This window comes from Annulohypoxylon truncatum, assembly GCF_022578515.1.
Source record: "Annulohypoxylon truncatum strain CBS 140777 unplaced genomic scaffold F4807scaffold_2, whole genome shotgun sequence".
NCBI lineage: Eukaryota > Fungi > Ascomycota > Sordariomycetes > Xylariales > Hypoxylaceae > Annulohypoxylon > Annulohypoxylon truncatum.
Window position 1 is genome coordinate 175,287 of NW_025953788.1, and position 18,466 is coordinate 193,752.

The window sequence follows — 18,466 nt, forward strand, 5'->3', positions numbered from 1 at the left end:
ATTCCTACCGTTGATCTGGGAACCTGGTATAATTGCTTTTCAAGTTCCATGATATCTAAGTATTAGACGGACCGGTTCACGTACATATCCATGAACAGTAGCTAATGTGGACCATCCTCGTCATCACGGCATCTGGTCCACTTTTGTGGAAAATCCTCAAGAGTTAGTTGACTTACCACCTTACTACTACTAATTAGCTCTGATTGATAAAGGTATTATGGTCATCTTACTGCAGCATGATTCAACCCCTGTTGCATATTGGGGATTCTCGCTAAGGGAATTATTATGGCATGGTTATGAAGTACGTATGCATATCTAACCAATGGTTTGTTGATAGCATGGCTAGAAACCACTCTAGCGAATCCTTTCACTTGGTCGAGACATGTTTAGATCGCAATGATTGACGACAAGAAGCCACCATGAAGAGTCACACCGCACGGAGCTTGGTCTTGTCACTTTCGGCTCCCGATTTACGGCTGAGCATGGGATTGAATTACCCCTTGGGGCGAAGTGGCTTGAAAGATCTCTGCAGGTCAGACTTAGAAAGCAACACAACGGTTTAACGGAAAGAATCAAATCGCCGTACGGTGTGTATTGATGAAGAAAAGACCTGGTGATTTGTGTACTGTAGGAGAAAGGAGCCGCATTAGATGGCTCGATAAACAGTATCCCGGCCGGACTATTACGAACAGCGAGACCAACTCTAGCCTAAAAATGAGCATTCTCATCCGAATATTGCCTGGTTATAGGATCTTCATCGGTGGAGAGCCTGCCAGCAGAGGGCTGCATACACGGCCGAGGACGGGGTGTGATATGATTCGCTGATAACCGGCCACTATACGAAGTTATTGGCTCTACATGATTGGGTTCCGTTCTGTCGGGTCAGTAGCTTATGCCAAGATACCACCCAATGAATAAGTGCTACGGCACGGTAGTATTCTAACTTCATACCCCATCATGTAGTAGCCGACTATGTACGGGGCAATGTAAACATGACTTTCCCGACCACGGGTTCGATGTCGACAGGCCGCATCCGAGTTTGCGATGAGACCATCGGTAAAGCCCTTCTCGGTAGAAAATGACTACGTTGCATCCATCTAATACACGTAATAGCCCTGACTATAAAGAGGCACCAGGTAGATTGCCATGGTTTAGAGGAAAGACATATGTCCAATGTATGTCCAATGTATGTCCTCTGGCGGGAATTGCGCGCACAAAATTATCTAAACCGGGGCCCCATAGATCGATCATCAGCGCTTGACATTGAATCAAGAGCTCCGGGCGGTGCGGGCCGCTTCTATACCAGGTTTTTCAAGGGTTCCTCCCAGGCCAACCACCCGCCCCGGCAGTCTGGTACCTATAACGAATCGTCAAGAAACCATGATATGCAAATGGATCGGGCTTTGCTCAGTCTTCCTCTCTTCGCCTTCCCCGTCACATCCCCAACAAGCAAAAGCCGTATAAATCAAGTGATAGTGACATCAAAGGGTGCGGGTGCAACAGCGAACTTGTTCTTATTTGCATATAAGTCGCATTAGCGGCTCTTCAGTACCTAGTGATGAAGGAATCATAGCCGTTGTGTAGAATGAGCATGTGGATTTACTCCATGGTGCTCTGGCCTACCCTATATGGAGAAGGCTTATTAATCCCGATTAATGGGCACGAATCCTAAGACTAGGTACCTAGTCTTACTCACCAGGAGAAGGGAAAAAAAGGAGAGATAAATGGCGTCGTTGGGTATGTAGCGCCGGTGGATCAACCCCCACACCAACATGACACAGACGCGATCCTACCGTAAGGCAGGGTTCAACGAATATAGCTTAAAGCGAGAAATACTGGCAACTTTGGCGTCAACATTCAAATGCCACTGCTCGAAATGTGTCCTCGTTTGATTGGGGCATGATTATATGCCTTGTAATCCCGCTGACGATGATCCATCTGCCCAGGCCTTTGTACCCATTTCATCCACGAGCTCATCGACGATATGGCGACAGGGGTAATGAAGAGACTACCATGAATATTGTACCCCTTTGGATAGGCAGAGCACCTCATGAGCTCGAAGCATGAGAAAGCCGACGGCTCCTCTCCAATGACCCTCCTATGCGGACTGGGATTTTGCTGAGAGATAGGAGCTGACCCCGGATGATTTTGACGATACCTAAGTCTTACCTATCATCACTATGCTGTAGAAAATCACGAGTCTGGTTTGTACACCTACGACTGATATGCTATCTAATTGTCGACTTCTTGTTCCCTGGGAATATACTGATTGGAGCCGAAGCCCATCCAAAGGGTTTGTAAGCCACGAGATCTGAAGATATTCGACAAACTCGAGGCTTCTATATGGAGTGCGGGAGTTTTGACCTCGCTTATTTGGACATACGCCAACAAGGTGACAACCTTCTTCCGATAACTCTCGCTTATTATCATCAGTTTGGGAATTGCAACCCTATCTTCCTCATTTGGACTTCGCCCGAGTTCCCTGGATCGTCCGTATTGGAATACCTACTATTACATTACTTCCTATGATAACAGAAGGGTAATGGTTTCATCGAATGAGAGAGGAGCTATATGATTGGGAGAATTAGTCCCGTATTTCAATGATATGACTCCCGAGTCCACTCTGATAAGCGCCCCCTTTTATTGGAAAAGTAGGGTGGCTAGGGCCTAGCTGTCAGAAGCCTCCTCTGTGAGGGCTGATAGCCAGAGGTCTCGCCAGGGTTAGCTAGTAGCCCAGAGGGATCGGGAGTCGAGGCCGCCCTGTTGGCAGTTGGCCCTTGGCTGTAGACAAAAGAAGGTCTATGTATGTATACCGCATCCCCTGAAGGGAGTAGTTAGACCTCTTTGCGCAACAACGTCGTTATTCCTTAGCCCTTTGGTTCCGCCTCGTGACACTAGCAGCCATTTGTACACCTCAGACCTAGAGGTGCTCGCTAGTATAGAAAAGTGCATAGGATGTGAAACGTTTTGCGGTGAAGTCATTTGTGATATTCTTAGCTGGGTAAAGTCCCTATTGTACTTCATTCCACCAATATGCCTACCTACCAGTCAGAGGACTTTCTAAGGTCATAACCGAAGCCCCTAATTCCCTAAACCTGTCCAAGATAATACACAATTATTAATATCCGACCGAATTCGCCCGCCATAACCATAATGTGCTGACATCCCTGCCGCAACGAAGCTCTGATTATCCCCCGAGCCTTCAAAACATCGCGGTCCTACCAAATCATCGGACTCTACTACGGTCAATCCAACTAATGACTGTCATCTCCGTGTCGACTTATCCACTGAACAATTTCAAAGTGTATGCTACAAAATCAAATCCTTAAGTCTCTTCGAGGAACGGCCTTGCCTTGAAATGGGATATAGATGGTTGAATAAGGGGCTATGCTACTACAAGGACTGAACAGAGTGGTGGCGATGAAGTGGGTGCGTAAGGATTTCCAGATCACTGTCTACGTATAACTATCCTCTTTGTCTGCGTTATATTAGGTCGTCATTAATACTACTAAGGTAAGAAACCAGACTTATAACGGCTAGCTTATAGGACGATTAGGCCTCCAGCAGGCGATACAGCAGGCCTACCACGTCAGAGGAAACAACCCGCAACCGCCGCGGAGTGGATTATGCATCAAAACAGTCATCAAAGGTAGGTGTTTGGAAATTTTATTTTATTTCATTTCATGAGCCCAGGCTAATATGTGCCTGTGAAGTTCCAGAGCCTGTTAAACATTCGGAAAGCGGCACGTAGCTTAGTCTTCCATATCCGAGGTGTCCATGCTCTCCCACCCGTCCGAACTACTAGACACGCTATCCTCGCTATCCGTACTATCATAATAATTGTGATCAAAGGGGTATTTGACCACACCTTGCGGGTTTGTAACCGCAACGATCGGGACATTCGGCGGCGTCAGAGGCATGGATAAGAGTGACCATACGCATCTCGGCAGTCTAGGTGCGGGATGACCACCGGAGGGTTTAGGAGCCGTGAGAAATCTCCCGTAGCGGGACAACCGGGATGGCCTCGCTCCACGCGTGGAGGAGTTTGTCGATCTCTTGTTCGATGACGACCCAACCCCATGTTGGCCGATTTGGCGCCTCGACTTTTGAAGCTGCTGACCATTTGATCTGGTCTTGACATGGCTCCTAGTAGGAGAACCGTGTAGATCCGTGTCAGTGGTAGGTTGGAGGCCCTTATTAGTCTTTAGCTCTTCTAGTCTGGTCGATTTCTTCGTACTCGTTGTAGTAGTAGCCGGTCTTTGGCTCTGTGGACTACTCGACTCACCCGTGTTCTTGTCTCGGTGGTCTTGCGTACACGCTTCCAAGTTGCTGTCATACCGAGCCATCGTTGAGGTTACTGAGATTTCCGCTTGCGGAGCAGTAACGAGTAAGATAAATGTACCACACCGGTCCTCATCAAGGACGGACTCGGGTAGGTAGGCTACTTGAGGTACTTGCTACTCCGCATCAAAGTTCTTTAGTCGTATCTATTGCGATAGAAGGTCCCTTCGAGGATTGTGGTAGAGCAGATTGACTCCTGGTTATTTGCCGGCGTGGCTACTAAGGAAAGAGCTTAAGGAAATTGTACTGACGATGAATGTAGCGATGGCTACGTGAATGACATTAATTTTATATAGTCTGTATTTGAGATAATTCAGTATGAAGGGAAAGGGAAGAGGACCCATGAGAGTAACTGCTTAAACGGCTGAATAGATAGATGACTAGTATCAAGATTCTAAGATTCTGTTACTAAGTGAGGAAGGTGGAGAGTTTCGGATTGCTTTTAGCAAAGGTGAATCATCTAAACTTGATGAACAATCTGAGGAGCAATCATCCTTACTCACTACTGCTTACCTCGGAGACAGCTCCCCTGAGCTATCTTTTCAATATTGTTTCGACATAGATTTTGGGTATCAAACACCATAATTTGATCTAGAGTACACGAAAACGCACAATTTGCCCAGTGCCACTGGTCTTTTACGCTTTCCCACTCGAGTGAGTCCTTGGAAGTAGTGAATCAGTAGTATTTAACCCATTTACTGGATCGTTGTTAGCATTCATCACCTTAAGACTACACTAAGGGACTCAAGACCGACGGTTTATCCGTAATAGGCCTGATGCCAATTTATTATGCCCAATCTCTGAAAATTTCGTGAGTATTTCAAGTGCGGCCGGAGTCCAAGACACCAAGTACTAGAACTCGGCGTCTATGAACGGTAGAAACAGCCCGTATTTCCAATCAGGGCTGTATACGTATAATGATATAATCCTAAGACTTTGATCAGCCATTCCTTGCGGGCAATTTGCTCTTAGAGCGCCAACAACGTGTTATGCGGAGTAAACTGATCATACGCTGTAGCAGATGCAGAATACTAAATACCGTGTAGGCGACTAACCTCCTAGCACGTCCAAAGCTCGCGAGACTTAGGTGCCCAAGACTGTCTTGCATATATGGGGTGTCTACGTAGGACTACCAGTGCCAAATTCATCAACTAGGAAACATAGTCCTATCCATTATCCTATGGTGTATATTCCCCGTATGTGTGAACGCATTTCTGCCTCGCACATACGGTAATACCAAGTACAGAAAAAGACTCCGCGGTCAAGACGTACTGGGTGACTAGTTCTGGAGGGTCCTGTTAGATGAGTTGTTAGCATCGATGTTGCGGTAGGTCAAGGGAAGAGGTAGTAAAAAATACCCGAGGTAGTCCTCCTTGATGCTACCGATGGCCCAGAGCTCACCAACCTCGGATCGGGTACCAATAATCTTGACTCGAACCTGAGTGTTAACCTCGATGGTGGTGTCTTCGTTATTGGTGAATTGAGGAGGTGTGGCGTTGGGGTCCCATCTGACCTCGTTCGGGATCAGCTAGGTGGGATATGTAAGCTCATACTAAATAAACACATTATCAGTTTCCAGAGGAGTGCTCACATGGGTGGACACAAAGACTCTAAGCGGCCCAGCTTCAGCAAAGAAGCCATGCTGATTGACTGAAAAAACCCTGGCATCGATCTGACTTGATTAGTTCCAGCTTACGGAATTGGAAGCATAATCAGAAGCAGACAAGGGCATGAGGAACTTACCGTTTCGCCCTTGAAAGGCCGCCAGACCACAGCTCGGTATCCAACCATAAACTCGGCTAGACCACTTCCTGGAAGGATACGACCCTCTGAGATATCAAACGTGTCCATGATGGAGATGATATAGTAACTGCCGGTACATGTTCCTTCAACATCCTTCAAGAGCTTGCCCGTAACAAGCTCGTGCATATTCTTGCCAAAGTACGACGGATGCAGGGTAACACTGCGCTCGAGATTGTAGAGGAAGAACATGGTGATAATTCCTAGTTCAACGGTCGTATGACGTTATCGGCCGAGGTATTGGTAGAGATGGAAAATGGTAAGGATTAAGAGAGAAGATTTTATGGATTCTATGGCGATATGAATGATTTATTCAGGATGTTCGAATCGGTTGGGACGTAGATGGACGGGCGCAATGGGGGAAAAGGGCGATGCCTGAAAGGTCCCAATTCGACAGGTGACGGGGTTAAGAGTATCAAGTCGCGACGCGCGGTGGGTGCTGAAGTGGTGGGTAGCTGCTTGTCGGGAAGCCCACGCAGGCTGAGGTGGTGAGAACCTAAGCCTCAAGCCTGCTTAGCGCATCTAAAGAAAAAGAGAAAATCTGGCTAGAAATCTAAGGGTATCATATAGCTTTGTCAAGAAATGCAATAATGAATGAATGAAGACAGTCCTATTCACGACTGCGCTGTGCGAAACTATGTCTTGACTACCGTCATGGGTGATGCGATGGCGAGAATTGAGTAGAAAGAAAGTTAGTCGCAGCCGCAGTTCTAAAGATGATAGAAAGAGACAAGGCGCGCGACGCGGCTAGCAAGTACGTACCAAGTACGTACCTAGTAAGCTGCAGCAGTAACAACCTTGACCTTATTTTTACCCTACCTTTCATCTTAGTGCAAGCCGGGGGTCTATGTCCCATTTATTTTCGAGGCTAACTTCTTCTAGGTACATAGGTATCTGCCGCACCTGTATCAGTGAACTTCAATATAGGCAATACCTCGGGTTCGGTTAAGTGCAAGAATCACCGACGACAGCCTTATTATTCCTCCTATCTATATACATGTACATAATACCTATTGTGTAGGTATACATCTCAAATAGTAGATGTACCTAAGCACGCGCACCAGCGCAGAATTGGAAGTGGACATACATGTTGGCAATGTTAAGGCTGAAGAACAGTACCTGGATACGCATATACCTATATATGCATATGCCTTAGCTCATGAAGCTCCGATGTTCTGACTTGAAGCTTCAAATGCTTAAGGAGATTTGTACCTACCTACCTAGAACCTTGAACGTATATTGCCCCACTTCTATGCTCCTCACCTTCCATTATGACCGGCAACTAAAAAGACTATGTATGTACTTAGGTACAGAACCGTTACCGTTACGACATTTCGAACTCTTTTTACATTTCAATATTGATCACCACTTTTCCTCCCTCTCCCCTATGCGGGTGCCTGTAACAAACACGTCCATTGACACCGGTACTTTCCCTCTATACTCCATCTCCTCTGATTCATCGCCATGACGCTCAACCTCGAAAGGCAACTCATTGTTGTGAGTATACCTAGGTAAACCGATGCGATCACGTAACCGAATGCTGACCGAACGTTTCCAGTACGGCATCTACCACCGGAATGAGGCTAATATCGCGTTGCATATGATTTGCGTGCCTTTGATTCTATTCTCCGGATTCGCATTGGTATATCAGACCCCGTCAATCATTGTCTTCTTGTCTCATTGCCTCCGTCGCCCCCCATTATTTGATCATTGTTAACGAGCATAACCATTCGTCGCAGGCCGCAAATACGGGCACTCTCATTCCTCTACCCAAGGTCTTAACGATACCCCATCTCGAACCTAACCTTGGTACATTGGCAGCCTTCGTATGGGCCAGTCTATATGTCCTTCTTGAGCCGGTTGCCGGAACTATTCTGGGTCTAGTATGTCTCGGGGCAACCGCGTACGCGAATAAGGCCTTGTCCGAAGATCCGGAGTTGACGAACCGAATTGCCATTGCCGTACAAGGAACATGTTGGCTTCTTCAATTATTCGGGCACGGCGTACTCGACGGCCGAAAGCTGTCCCAGTTCTTGGGTAACTGGTCCCAAGCTATATTTCTGTCACCCCTTTTCGTCTGGCTTGAGCTTCTATTCAAATTCGGCTACCGACGAGAGTTGCAAGACCGCATTGGGAAGGCTATCCAAGCTGAGATTGACAAACTTAAAGAACAAAAGCATGGGAAGAACCAATGAACGATGTCAATCAATAGAGAAATCCACGTCAACAACAGTCTTCTCTGTGGGAAAGAAGGAAGAATGCTCAGCATTCTAGCGTTATAACTTTACGCGCCCAAGGCGAGACGCTACCTATGATAAAGGCTCAGGAGTTAGTTTTACTGCCTGAGCCGGCAATATCTATATTCATCCAGAACTAATAGCTGATGGCGTATAGCAAAGCTTACCTCGCATACAAGCATGCGGTTCGTGCTAGACTGGGGAGGTTGAGTAACGATTCTCAACTGACTACCCCTAAACTGATACCCTTCTATTTCCGACACGGATGTATATAGAACTAGAGGGGTGGTATGCCATAATATATAGTCTAGGCTAATCACCTGAATCAGTACAAAACTCTACACGACTTAAGAATGGAATATACAGCTACTGAATCAAGAAACTTTATATTATAAATTATGTAATTTGCTCTGGGCTTCGGAGGGATCTTAGCTTACTAGGTATGGTACATGTATATATGCATATACCAACAGCTCCCGTATGTCACTCTACCCCCTATACAAACCTAAGGTTATAATGAAGCTTACTAGGGATGGAAGGAAGGCTATGGAGGTGAACATTTGGTATATCTAATTCACCTTCCATCAACGTCCGACACGCCTTTGGTCAATCTCTTCGAATCTTGGCACATAAAACTAACATCACTTATAGCTGAGTCCGGGCTAGACGGTGCAATTCCCATCATCTTCCGCAGTCCCGAACTTCTCAGCCCTTCTGCGACATGGCTGTGTTTCTTCTTCTTCGGTGGTGGTCTAGGCAACTGTTCTACCCTTCCGAAATCTGGGCCGGGATTCCTGAGAGCGTTTAGATATACTTGATACGCAGGCGGCGGGACAGGATTCGGGAGCGGCTTTGAAGAGCTAGTATTGTAGGCTTGGCCTGCGTTTCGACGCAAGTCTGGGTATTCGCTTGATGACTCCGACCTTGACTTCTCGATAGGTCGTGGTATAGATGGTAAAGGTTTGCGAGAAATGGCGTATTGTTTTAGCTCCGGTCGATTTCCGCCAGTATCGCACCTTATCCGCTGGCGCGGTGGCTTAGGAGGAGGTTTCGGGGCAGGTGGTATATGCGACCCATCCCCGACGACCTCCCTACGACGCTGGTAGCGATGCTTCGCTGATGGGATTGCTGGCCCTTGGGGACGTTTTGAGTGACTCGGGGCTGAAGTTCTGTCCGAGGGGCCACAACAGCCGTGCTTACGATCATCTTTCGACTTCTGCTTCGAGCTCTGCTTGTCAGCTTCCGGCTTCTTCACCCCCTTTACGGGTTTACGCGAGCAATATTTCGGGTCGTACAACTTGTTCGACCGCGAAGTACTCATCGGCGCCGCCGCTTCTGTTGTTCGGCAAGTTTTCTTCCTTGCCAACATCTCTGGGTGGTGATATAACTCAGGCACCCAAACTGCTACGTTTTTTGGCGTATGCTTGCAATGCTCGACATGCCTCTCTGGCCTTTGAGGCGATATTTCTGCGGCCTGCTTACGTTTCTCGCGATGTTCCTTGAAGGGGCGGCGGAAGTCATTTTCCATGTTTGGTCGAAAGACTTTCAGCGCCCCCTCACCGACGTATTTAGCCCGAAGCTGGTCAACTCTGACAGTGCATTCGGGACAGAAGGGTCGCGGGTCTGAATGATGGGGGATGACCCGACCGCAATCTTTCCTATTCTTGACGGTGCTATACAGTAGGCGACCAAAGAAGCCCTTCGCCGAGCTCTGCTGTTTGTAGTATGTGGGACAGTTGATGAGCTTTCTAGATACGTGGAAACACTCAGTATACTCCTGGCTCCAGTCGTGACACATGATGTTCTAGACCAACTCTGGTCTCAGTCTCAAAATTCTTGGTCAAGGCTAATCGCCCTGTTAGGGGGGAATTTCCACTTCGACTACAAGATATGTCAAGGTGGACAATATGATTTTTATTGGTTCCGCGCTCCTTCTTGCGCGGGTAGGCAGCGCTGTCTACTTAAGTATATCAAACAACTGAACGCCTTTCGAAGACCTTTCGAGAACATGCTTGTCCAGAGAACAATAAGCGGCTTCCCGGAGACAATGGAAGTCATTGTTCAGATTTCTTTGAGCCAACAGCCTGCCAGGTGAACAATAATCGACATATTACAAGCAGGGCAGCAGAGAAAAGAGAAGTATATTCCTGCTTGTTATTACAAGCACGTGGCTACGGCCATTCTGTACGAGGATACGTACGAGGATAATAATCATCATCCTGTTGTTCGTTGACAAGAGTATTGTTCGCGAACAATGGTAGGATGGGCGTAGATATATAATTGCTCAGCCACGCCGCCGATGTCATTCATTTCTTTTTTTCCACCCACAATTCTTAGAATTATCACGCTATCTTTTCAGAGGTGGCGTGGCCTTATATTGACATTTGAAAGCTTTACTTTAGCTATACAGAATGGGGTGCTTCGGTATCTTCCATCTTCTCCGGAAGAAGAAGAGCAAGTCGGCTCTACCAGCACCAAACAATGATCACAGGATCTATGCTACTCCCAATGTACCTGTGCAAGCTTACCAATCCCGAGGGCGGACCGAATTATATGAAAGTTCCCAGTTCCAGATGACAAGGAATGGTCTTGATGTACCGCAAATTGCACATTGTGCGTCTCGCAGGATTCTTATCAAAACCGAACCGGAATTGAAATGTCCGAGGCTACCTCGCCGGGCGTCAGATGATTCTAGCCGATCCAATGTGGCGAAAGACGAACGAGAGTCTTCCAAGACACTAGTATCTCAAAGTGTAAAGCCTTGGTTGGACTTGACTAGCCCGGAACTTCGACGCGAGATTGAAAGCTGTCGTGCATCTCATATCGATTACGACTTCCTTTGGCGAGACAGGCGTGACAGTCTAGAAGAAGAGTCTATCCTCGCAGCCAGAGGGCAAGTTTCATCTCAGCCAAGACCTCGAAGAAGTTGCAAGCCAGACTGTCTGTGCCCTCGTTGCATCGCTCGGCTCTTCAAGGAGCATAAGAGGCCGCTGATCAACATCCAGTCGCAGCAGGATGTCCCTAAGCCGTCTAGAATCCCAGGACCAGCTGCGAGCACGAGGAGAGAGTCCTATTCTTCGAGCTCCTCTTCTAGAGCCTCCTCCAGAAATTCTAGCCCTGACCGTACTAACCGAGAGGCATATAAGTTGGCGGTTCGCAACAGCAAGGTTCCGAAAGTAAGCGACAGTGAATCTGCGAAAGGGGAGCATCAAGGTCGGTGGAACATTAACAGATATTCAGGGGGATGCGATAACTCGCCGTAAGTAAACTTTCTTTTCATTTTTCCCTTTACATTTTTGGGATCCGGAAAAGTTTTGGTTGCTTACCGCTACATATATTATCGCTGTATATCTTTGTTTGCTCTGTTTTATGTTACGACACATTGTTTTGGTTGTTGGTTTAGATCCTTTATTGCGGGTACCTAGAAAAGTAAGTCATCAATCGAATTTCGTATAAAATCCACTAAAGTTTGAATAGTGTGTCGTGATAATTACAATTGTCTTTTAGCTACTATATTTGTTAACTACCTAGTTAACATGTTCATCTCAACTCTGAACGGCCAGGGCCTTTATTTTGACATGAACTTGTAAAAAGGAAAAGGTACGTACGTGGTAATTTATTGTAGAACACCTATAGTACTACATAGTACTACATAGGTACCTAGTCTTCGCAACCAAAACTATCGGTGGAGGATCCAAGTCCATTATCAATAGAAGAAAATTTTTAATTTTTGACACGGGTTGATACAAAGGATATTTAACTGGATTTATTTGGGTGTAAAGTACACTGACGCCATGCAAAATAATTCCGAAGTCCCAAAAGCATAGGATGCCTTGATGGCACCGTAACCCCTAGAAGTCCCCACAAGGCTGGAATAGGTCACTGAACTTTTCCCGTACCTCTTCCTCGCTTATCATTACCCCAGCGGCTCCCTACGACTGGCTTCTTGTAGCACGCTTGTTAACCTCCGCCTTCACATTCTCGGCACCAGTTGAGACAGCCTCGGCAGTCTTGTCCTTAGCCTCTTTAACCTTCTCCTTGGCATCGGTGCCAGCCTTCTTGGCTGCCGCCGGTGCACTACCTCCCATAGTGAAGATACCAATGAGGGAAATAATTAGGACGAGCAGGCCACCGACGGCGGAAGGAACCTCAGGAACGAACTTCATGGCCTGGATAGGGTCGTTCGCGGCAATAGTCATGAACAGGTCAAGCTTCTCCTTGATGTAAAGAACAGGGTCATCCAAGAACTTGAGGTCTGAGGGAGACTTAGGCTTATCGTCCGCCTTAGGCTTCTCAGCATCTTCAAGTGCCTTCTCGATAGCAAGCTTCTTGAAGAAAGTCTCGTTGGCGAACTTCTCGGCCTCCTCAATGGAGTGGCCGATGTAGATGTTGTCGAAGAGGATATCATTTTGCATGGTCCAGAGCTCAAAGCCGATCTATGTCAATACGTTAGTTAGGAATCTCTTAAGAGCAAGATTAAGATCATTATAATTACTTACAGCACCAATGGGTTCAAGGTTGGCAGGGTTCTTGTCCTCGAAGTAGTTGGGGTTTGCAATCTTGCGAGGAGCCCAGACACCCTTGTAAGCAGGGTTGTCAATGTAAGGCGCAGTCCACTTGCCCTTGTAGTCGGGGTTCTTCTTCATGGGCTTAGTCCAAGGACCACATCCAGAAGCGTCGGCGCACTTGGGGTTAGGAACAGTAGGGGGGATCCAGTCACCATCCTCTTCGTCGTCCCAGTCTTCAGGTTTCTGGGCTTCAGGGTCAGGAACGGTGAGAGGCTCCTCCTCAAGCCAGTCCTCGGGCATAGTAGCCTCCTCGTCAACAATCTCGAAAGGAGCATCCTCGTCCCAATCCTCAGGCTTCTTAGCCTCGGGGTCAGGGATACGGGACTCGTCAACCCAGTCTTCGGGCTTCTTGTCATCAGGGTCGTCAATCTCCTTCTCAGGGTTGACAGCCGGGCTGAATTGGTCGAAAAAGCTACCATCGCGAACAGACTCACCACCCCTCTTGACAGTGAAGGTGTTGTTGGGTTGGATAATCAAGGTGTAGAGCTCGCTGGTCTTGGAGATGGTGGCCTGAGGAGCAGCCATCAGATGCTTCTCCTCATATTCACCCGTCTTGGGGTTCTTGTGATTGAAGATGAAGTGGACCTTGTTGGTAGCGCCGCACTTGTCGGGGCCGAACATGATGACGTACGGCGTGGTGTTGCTGAACTCATCCTGGTGGAGAGCTTTGGTGTCTCGGAGGAGCTTTAGGTAAGCACCACCACACTCAAGTCCCTCTAGAGGCGAAAGCATTAGAAATATGACATCACGGCGTTATCTAGATCAATTGACTTACTCTGAAGCTTGACTTCGTATTGGACGACCAAGGTCTTGCCCTTAGGATCGATCTTCTTGGGGAACTTGGCGGAGATGGCATGATGGGCGGCGGGATTCTTGACGACAAGACCCTTGTCGCCCTCAATGCCCTTGTACTTGTAAGGCTCTTCAACCGCCCACTCACCAACGTAAGCCCACTCCTCTTCCTGGCCCTTGGTATCCTTCTTGGCGTGAGAAGGCTTCCATCGTGACTCCCAGTCATCGGTGAATTGCTCTAGGAAAGGAGCTTTTATGGTGGTGGGCTGCGAAAGCAAAGCATTAGTTAGGGTCTAGATGTAGATCGACGACATCGCCAATTGAATGAAAGAAGCTACAGATTTAGAAGAATGTATACTTACAGTGAAGGTAGGCACCTCGACGGCAACGGAAGAGGATGGTTCGGTGCTGTCGGCCTTAGAGGCATCATCGGCATGGACGCCGGTGGCCAAAAGTGCAGCCGCGATAGCAGAGTTCAGCTTCATGGTGAAAAGCTAGCAATGCTTGCTTTGCTTTGCCTAGCTTTACTTTGATCTCTTGCTTGTCTCTCTTAATCTCTTCCGTCTACACGGAGTTGAATCGAGAGTGTTGTTGAGAAAGAACTCCCAGAGCTCGACGAGAAAAAAATAAGAAGGAAAAGATGGACTCGGAAAGAAGCAATTGCAAATGCTCGTCGTGAACTTTTAATTATTGGCCGGACCTTCCAAGTCAAACGTGGCCTAAAGTCAGTACGTACCTTTCTCGGCGAGCTAGCCCCATCCTTTGATTGGCTGGATTCTCGGGATCAGAAAAATTGTAGGTACCTGTGTTCACGGGTGCATTAGAGTGCGGGGATATCGATAGAATCTCTAGGAAATCTTCAGCTGTCCTTTCCCTGAAATAAGGCTAAGATACAGGTCAAGCTGCGCCGCAACTTTATGTACATACGTACTTCAGTAAGTCGACACGAACATCGAATCTTGAAGTACCGTGCTTGCTCTCACTACATACCTACCTACCCATGGATACAAAGTGTTATATCGATGGACTTACCTTTGTGTTATTAACAGAATGTTGGTTTTACATATTTCCTCAATCATCATTTTCTGGAGTTACAAATGCAGACGTGTGTTATGACAGAGGATGTACCCACCCACTAATAATGATAATTAATGTAGAAAAGTGATGAAACCTGTCAACAACTTCTATCAGATATCACCTAGGTAGTGTTACGTTGTACTATATTATCTGGTTTATGCTATGTTTGCAGCATACTAGGTAGATGTTATTATGCGCACTTATCTAAATAGGTAGGTATTTGTTATCCCTGGGAAATGGCATTGAACACGACGGCTTTGATGAACAACAATTGCAGTTCGTTTAGAATTTAGCTAGTGGTAACCCATCTATATGTACCTAGCAATTGGACTTGCTGCGTTATATAGAGCTATGATAATAAAAAAGAGCATTGATATCTAATGCACAAAAGACGACTGCCGCTCTGGAATATCGCGTTTAGATAGGTAGTAGCCAAAAGAATGCACACGTGGAAATGCTTACTTGTATTGTGTTTGTACATGGTACCTACCACTCTCCAAGCTTGCGTGCTTTGCTAAGTGGGGAATAAGATTTGGGTTATGATACTTGACTTTAGCCTCATCAACTTTATTTGTTAATTGGAGATCAAACAGTTTTCCCCCTCCCAATAAACTTCTCCTTTACTATATCTCACTCTCCTCCTCTCCGAAAAGGCCACTCTGGCCTAATCATATTAATCAGTTTTGATATACTTAGCCTTTCAGGTATAGCTATTGTAGTATACCAGGAAACCCTGAAGCAAAAAAGGAAAAATGAGTGACGACCATTACATAACCTCCGACGATCCTGACCACCCGGCCAACCTCATCCCATCCTTATGCGCCAAATTTTGGACTTTAGGCTGGGTTACAGGTACGGGAGGAGGATGCTCTATTCGCAACGAGTAAGGCTTCACTATTTCTCTTTTGCTACGGCTTAGTTGGCGAAATCCGCCCTGCCAACGTATTATCGCTCATATTACTTCTTTACTTATTCCTCGTTCATGATCATGTAGCTACTATGCGTATGAATAGAAGCTCGTTGTCTCATAATTTTGTGCTCTAGTGACCTGGTATATATCGCGCCGTCTGGTGTCCAGAAGGAGCTTATGAAGCACACTGATATATATGTGCTTGCCCTGTCTAAGCAGACGGATCTCAAGAATCGTGTCTATTTGCGCTCCCCGCCTTGCGGCAGACCTTCACAATGCACACCGCTGTTCCTGGCTGCTTTCACTAAGCGGGGAGCCGGTTGTTGTATCCATACGCATTCACATTGGGCCGTGCTGGTCACCCTACTCCTTGAGACCCATGGCCCCGGCAAGGACAAGCTGTTCGAGATCAACAACATCGAGCAGATCAAGGGCTTCGGCAAGGGTTTCCAGAAGCAGGGTAACCTGGGCTACCACGACACGCTCCGCATTCCGGTGATCGAGAACACGGCCCACGAGGAAGATCTCACCGAGTTTCTAGAAGAAGCTATGGAAAAGTATCCGGACACCTATGCGGTCCTAGTCCGTAGGCACGGAGTCTACGTTTGGGGCGATAATGTCCACAAAGCAAAGACCATGTGTGAAAGGTAAATCCTACCCCGCCGCAGATCAATGGAGATAACTTACCTAACCATGATCGCCTTCACAGCCTGGACTACCTTTTCCAGCTGGCGGTGGAAATGAAACAACTTGGTTTGCCTTGGCTGAGCGACGTTCCAGTAGTTGTGCCAACTTCGCAACGATAACAATTTCCCCATCACGATTCAAAGAACATATAACCGCACTTAAAAAAGAAACATACAGGGCAAGACAAGTTGGCCGTCAATAGCAGATTTATATTCGCGTCTATGTAGCGTGGTTACATATCCAATTAAATATCGACGTCCGAAGGCATTAATAAAGCTTTTTCCCTTCACTCCACTTTTGCGCCCGCTATTAAAATATCGCCCAACATATCCATAGCATTATGATACTGATATTGGCCCCATCCCGTTATCCATAGCGTCCATACTCATCACTCAGCTAGCCACCCCGCTTATAGAGCGAGGAAAGCGGCCAAGAAGGAGAATAGGCCAATGCCAGAGCCGACAGGAGAGAAGAGCATATCGGCAGCGGCTGATGAGCTGGAGGTAGAGGAAGCCGAGTCGGCAGAACCGGTTCCGGAAGCAGCAACAGTGCTCGAGAAGGAGGTAACGAAGGTTGATCCGTCAGAAGTAACGGTCGACTTAACCTCGGTGACGCTAGGGGTAGCGCTGGCGCCGCTACCGCTGGCACCGGTGCTGGACGCAAGGTTGGGAGTTCCCGTTGTGGTGTAGTAGTATTGGGCAATGCACTCGTTGACGCAGTTGGCGTAGTTCAAGTTGTCAGTGGCGGTACCGTTACCCTGGGGGCAGGCAGCAACACAGTCGGTGGTCTTATTCACGTTCTGGGTGTCAGGGCTGGGCACAGCAATGCACTTGGCTTGGCAGTTGACATCGTCAGCAGAGCCTGTTTTGAAGGGTTAGCTGCCAATCTCAAAAGAAGGTGGTTAGGATTTCCACTCACAGGCCTTGAGGCAGTCGGTTATGGCAGCCTGAGCAGAGCTCTGGGCAGGGTCAATGCTGACGGAAGTGAGAGAAGCAGTGTCTACGGAAGTAGACGCGACAGCGGTTGACGAGGCACCAGATGCGGCAGAGGTGATGGAGGAGATGTCAGACGCGACGGAGGACTCAACAGAGGAGGTCTCGGACTGGGCGCTCGCGACAGCGGCGAAGAAGCCGGCGACAACTACGGAGAAACGCATCTTGGTGGTTATTTGTACAGCTCGCGTTGATACAATTAGGTATTAATAAGTAGCTATTGTATGAGGAATGTTGGAACGAGTGTAGAACGAAGCCTTCTTGCTGAATGGATTAACGAGCGAGTGACGAAGTCTTTAAAAACAAGAGCGGACGGGGAAAGACAAGAACAAGAACCAAAATATCAATAACCTTGGGTGAGCCTCTATTTAACAAGAAATGAATGCGAGACGGGTCTCTGTTAGCGTGCCTGGGGAAAGCCTGCTTTGCAGCTTGGATCGTCGCCGCTGGCCGACTGGACTAGGGGTAGGTAGATCCAAGAAGAGCGCTGAGCGCTAAGACGCCTCCATACCTCGTCATTGAGCTGTCCAATTTTTCGTGTCGGCCGTCGCGTTGCCATGCATGACCATCTAGACTGACCAATCTAAGTCAAGCAGGGTCATCTCTGCCTTGGTTGGTTGGACCGGATTTCCAAGCCGGCCCAGGGGTGCAGCTAAATTGCTGATGGGATTGTATCGGCCAAGCCTCAAGGTACAATTAAAATTACGACCAACTTTCTATGCTGTGACCCCCAGAGAAATTATCACAGCAATCTTGATCAGATCGAGGCTGGAATCACTTGGTAGATACATACTATAACAGTTGAACTAAAGTCTAACGACTATGTAGAAGAAAATAGAGCCATAAGCAGTTGATAGACGGGCTGACGAGGCATCTGATTGTGGTATGAGAATCCATTCGACCCATTTCTGCCCATTGTACCGTTCGCTGTCAAAACTGTTTACCAAAAAAAAAAAAAAAAGGGGGATCCATTTTTGGAATTACTAGGGTTGGATCTGACCACCTATTGGCTGTGTGGAGACATGAGAAGAAAAAGGAAAAGAGCAATAGTCGAATACATAT

At 47.3% G+C, this 18,466-nt stretch overlaps 8 protein-coding genes across 8 annotated transcripts; 3 read left to right on the forward strand and 5 right to left on the reverse strand.

Annotated features, from left to right (window-relative positions):
- Nucleotides 1-3,655: 3,655 nt before the first annotated feature.
- On the reverse strand, nucleotides 3,656-4,629 carry F4807DRAFT_406454 (uncharacterized protein). Its single transcript, XM_047996297.1, has one exon. It carries the CDS (start codon nucleotides 4,344-4,346, stop codon nucleotides 3,753-3,755), a length of 594 nt encoding a protein of 197 aa, XP_047858565.1. The 5' UTR covers nucleotides 4,347-4,629; the 3' UTR covers nucleotides 3,656-3,752.
- Nucleotides 4,630-5,534: 905 nt separating this feature from the next.
- F4807DRAFT_112233 (RNA polymerase Rpb7-like domain-containing protein) lies at nucleotides 5,535-6,563 on the reverse strand. Its single transcript, XM_047992774.1, has 4 exons — nucleotides 6,085-6,563; nucleotides 5,933-6,013; nucleotides 5,700-5,869; nucleotides 5,535-5,636 (listed from the first exon to the last, which is right to left on the reverse strand). The coding sequence occupies exons 1-4, from the start codon at nucleotides 6,331-6,333 to the stop codon at nucleotides 5,621-5,623; spliced, it is 516 nt and encodes a 171-aa protein (XP_047858566.1). The 5' UTR covers nucleotides 6,334-6,563; the 3' UTR covers nucleotides 5,535-5,620.
- Nucleotides 6,564-7,220: 657 nt separating this feature from the next.
- Nucleotides 7,221-8,857, forward strand: F4807DRAFT_406461 (DUF962-domain-containing protein). The gene is made up of 4 exons (XM_047996298.1): nucleotides 7,221-7,638; nucleotides 7,700-7,783; nucleotides 7,881-8,469; nucleotides 8,536-8,857. Exons 1-3 carry the CDS (start codon nucleotides 7,606-7,608, stop codon nucleotides 8,334-8,336), a joined length of 573 nt encoding a protein of 190 aa, XP_047858567.1. The 5' UTR covers nucleotides 7,221-7,605; the 3' UTR covers nucleotides 8,337-8,469; nucleotides 8,536-8,857.
- A 10-nt stretch (nucleotides 8,858-8,867) lies between these two features.
- On the reverse strand, nucleotides 8,868-10,482 carry F4807DRAFT_112316 (uncharacterized protein). Its single transcript, XM_047992775.1, has one exon. The coding sequence runs from the start codon at nucleotides 10,174-10,176 to the stop codon at nucleotides 8,953-8,955; it is 1,224 nt and encodes a 407-aa protein (XP_047858568.1). The 5' UTR covers nucleotides 10,177-10,482; the 3' UTR covers nucleotides 8,868-8,952.
- Nucleotide 10,483: 1 nt separating this feature from the next.
- Nucleotides 10,484-12,252, forward strand: F4807DRAFT_112339 (uncharacterized protein). Its single transcript, XM_047992776.1, has 2 exons — nucleotides 10,484-11,807; nucleotides 11,856-12,252. Exon 1 carries the CDS (start codon nucleotides 10,790-10,792, stop codon nucleotides 11,639-11,641), a length of 852 nt encoding a protein of 283 aa, XP_047858569.1. The 5' UTR covers nucleotides 10,484-10,789; the 3' UTR covers nucleotides 11,642-11,807; nucleotides 11,856-12,252.
- On the reverse strand, nucleotides 12,027-14,334 carry F4807DRAFT_112345 (calreticulin precursor). The gene is made up of 4 exons (XM_047992777.1): nucleotides 14,101-14,334; nucleotides 13,722-14,004; nucleotides 12,878-13,662; nucleotides 12,027-12,814 (listed from the first exon to the last, which is right to left on the reverse strand). The coding sequence occupies exons 1-4, from the start codon at nucleotides 14,221-14,223 to the stop codon at nucleotides 12,311-12,313; spliced, it is 1,695 nt and encodes a 564-aa protein (XP_047858570.1). The 5' UTR covers nucleotides 14,224-14,334; the 3' UTR covers nucleotides 12,027-12,310.
- A 1,021-nt stretch (nucleotides 14,335-15,355) lies between these two features.
- On the forward strand, nucleotides 15,356-16,598 carry F4807DRAFT_406472 (Methylthioribulose-1-phosphate dehydratase). Its single transcript, XM_047996299.1, has 3 exons — nucleotides 15,356-15,698; nucleotides 15,860-16,372; nucleotides 16,435-16,598. The coding sequence occupies exons 1-3, from the start codon at nucleotides 15,568-15,570 to the stop codon at nucleotides 16,529-16,531; spliced, it is 741 nt and encodes a 246-aa protein (XP_047858571.1). The 5' UTR covers nucleotides 15,356-15,567; the 3' UTR covers nucleotides 16,532-16,598.
- Nucleotides 16,599-17,686, reverse strand: F4807DRAFT_112372 (uncharacterized protein). The gene is made up of 2 exons (XM_047992779.1): nucleotides 17,331-17,686; nucleotides 16,599-17,273 (listed from the first exon to the last, which is right to left on the reverse strand). The coding sequence occupies exons 1-2, from the start codon at nucleotides 17,566-17,568 to the stop codon at nucleotides 16,822-16,824; spliced, it is 690 nt and encodes a 229-aa protein (XP_047858572.1). The 5' UTR covers nucleotides 17,569-17,686; the 3' UTR covers nucleotides 16,599-16,821.
- Nucleotides 17,687-18,466: the final 780 nt, after the last annotated feature.

Coding starts and splice junctions, on each gene's coding strand:
- F4807DRAFT_406454 (XM_047996297.1), bottom strand. CDS start 4,346: ATGGCTCGGTATGACAGCAACTTGGAAGCGTGTACGCAAGACCACCGA.
- F4807DRAFT_112233 (XM_047992774.1), bottom strand. CDS start 6,333: ATGTTCTTCCTCTACAATCTCGAGCGCAGTGTTACCCTGCATCCGTCG. Junction 6,014..6,084: donor GGCCTTTCAAGGGCGAAACG/GTAAGTTCCTCA, acceptor TAATCAAGTCAG/ATCGATGCCAGGGTTTTTTC. Junction 5,870..5,932: donor GAGTCTTTGTGTCCACCCAT/GTGAGCACTCCT, acceptor TATCCCACCTAG/CTGATCCCGAACGAGGTCAG.
- F4807DRAFT_406461 (XM_047996298.1), top strand. CDS start 7,606: ATGACGCTCAACCTCGAAAGGCAACTCATTGTT. Junction 7,639..7,699: donor TCGAAAGGCAACTCATTGTT/GTGAGTATACCT, acceptor GAACGTTTCCAG/TACGGCATCTACCACCGGAA. Junction 7,784..7,880: donor TATTCTCCGGATTCGCATTG/GTATATCAGACC, acceptor CATTCGTCGCAG/GCCGCAAATACGGGCACTCT.
- F4807DRAFT_112316 (XM_047992775.1), bottom strand. CDS start 10,176: ATGTGTCACGACTGGAGCCAGGAGTATACTGAGTGTTTCCACGTATCT.
- F4807DRAFT_112339 (XM_047992776.1), top strand. CDS start 10,790: ATGGGGTGCTTCGGTATCTTCCATCTTCTCCGGAAGAAGAAGAGCAAG.
- F4807DRAFT_112345 (XM_047992777.1), bottom strand. CDS start 14,223: ATGAAGCTGAACTCTGCTATCGCGGCTGCACTTTTGGCCACCGGCGTC. Junction 13,663..13,721: donor ATACGAAGTCAAGCTTCAGA/GTAAGTCAATTG, acceptor TTTCGCCTCTAG/AGGGACTTGAGTGTGGTGGT. Junction 12,815..12,877: donor ACCTTGAACCCATTGGTGCT/GTAAGTAATTAT, acceptor GTATTGACATAG/ATCGGCTTTGAGCTCTGGAC.
- F4807DRAFT_406472 (XM_047996299.1), top strand. CDS start 15,568: ATGAGTGACGACCATTACATAACCTCCGACGATCCTGACCACCCGGCC. Junction 15,699..15,859: donor GGATGCTCTATTCGCAACGA/GTAAGGCTTCAC, acceptor TTTGTGCTCTAG/TGACCTGGTATATATCGCGC. Junction 16,373..16,434: donor GCAAAGACCATGTGTGAAAG/GTAAATCCTACC, acceptor TCGCCTTCACAG/CCTGGACTACCTTTTCCAGC.
- F4807DRAFT_112372 (XM_047992779.1), bottom strand. CDS start 17,568: ATGCGTTTCTCCGTAGTTGTCGCCGGCTTCTTCGCCGCTGTCGCGAGC. Junction 17,274..17,330: donor AACCGACTGCCTCAAGGCCT/GTGAGTGGAAAT, acceptor CCTTCAAAACAG/GCTCTGCTGACGATGTCAAC.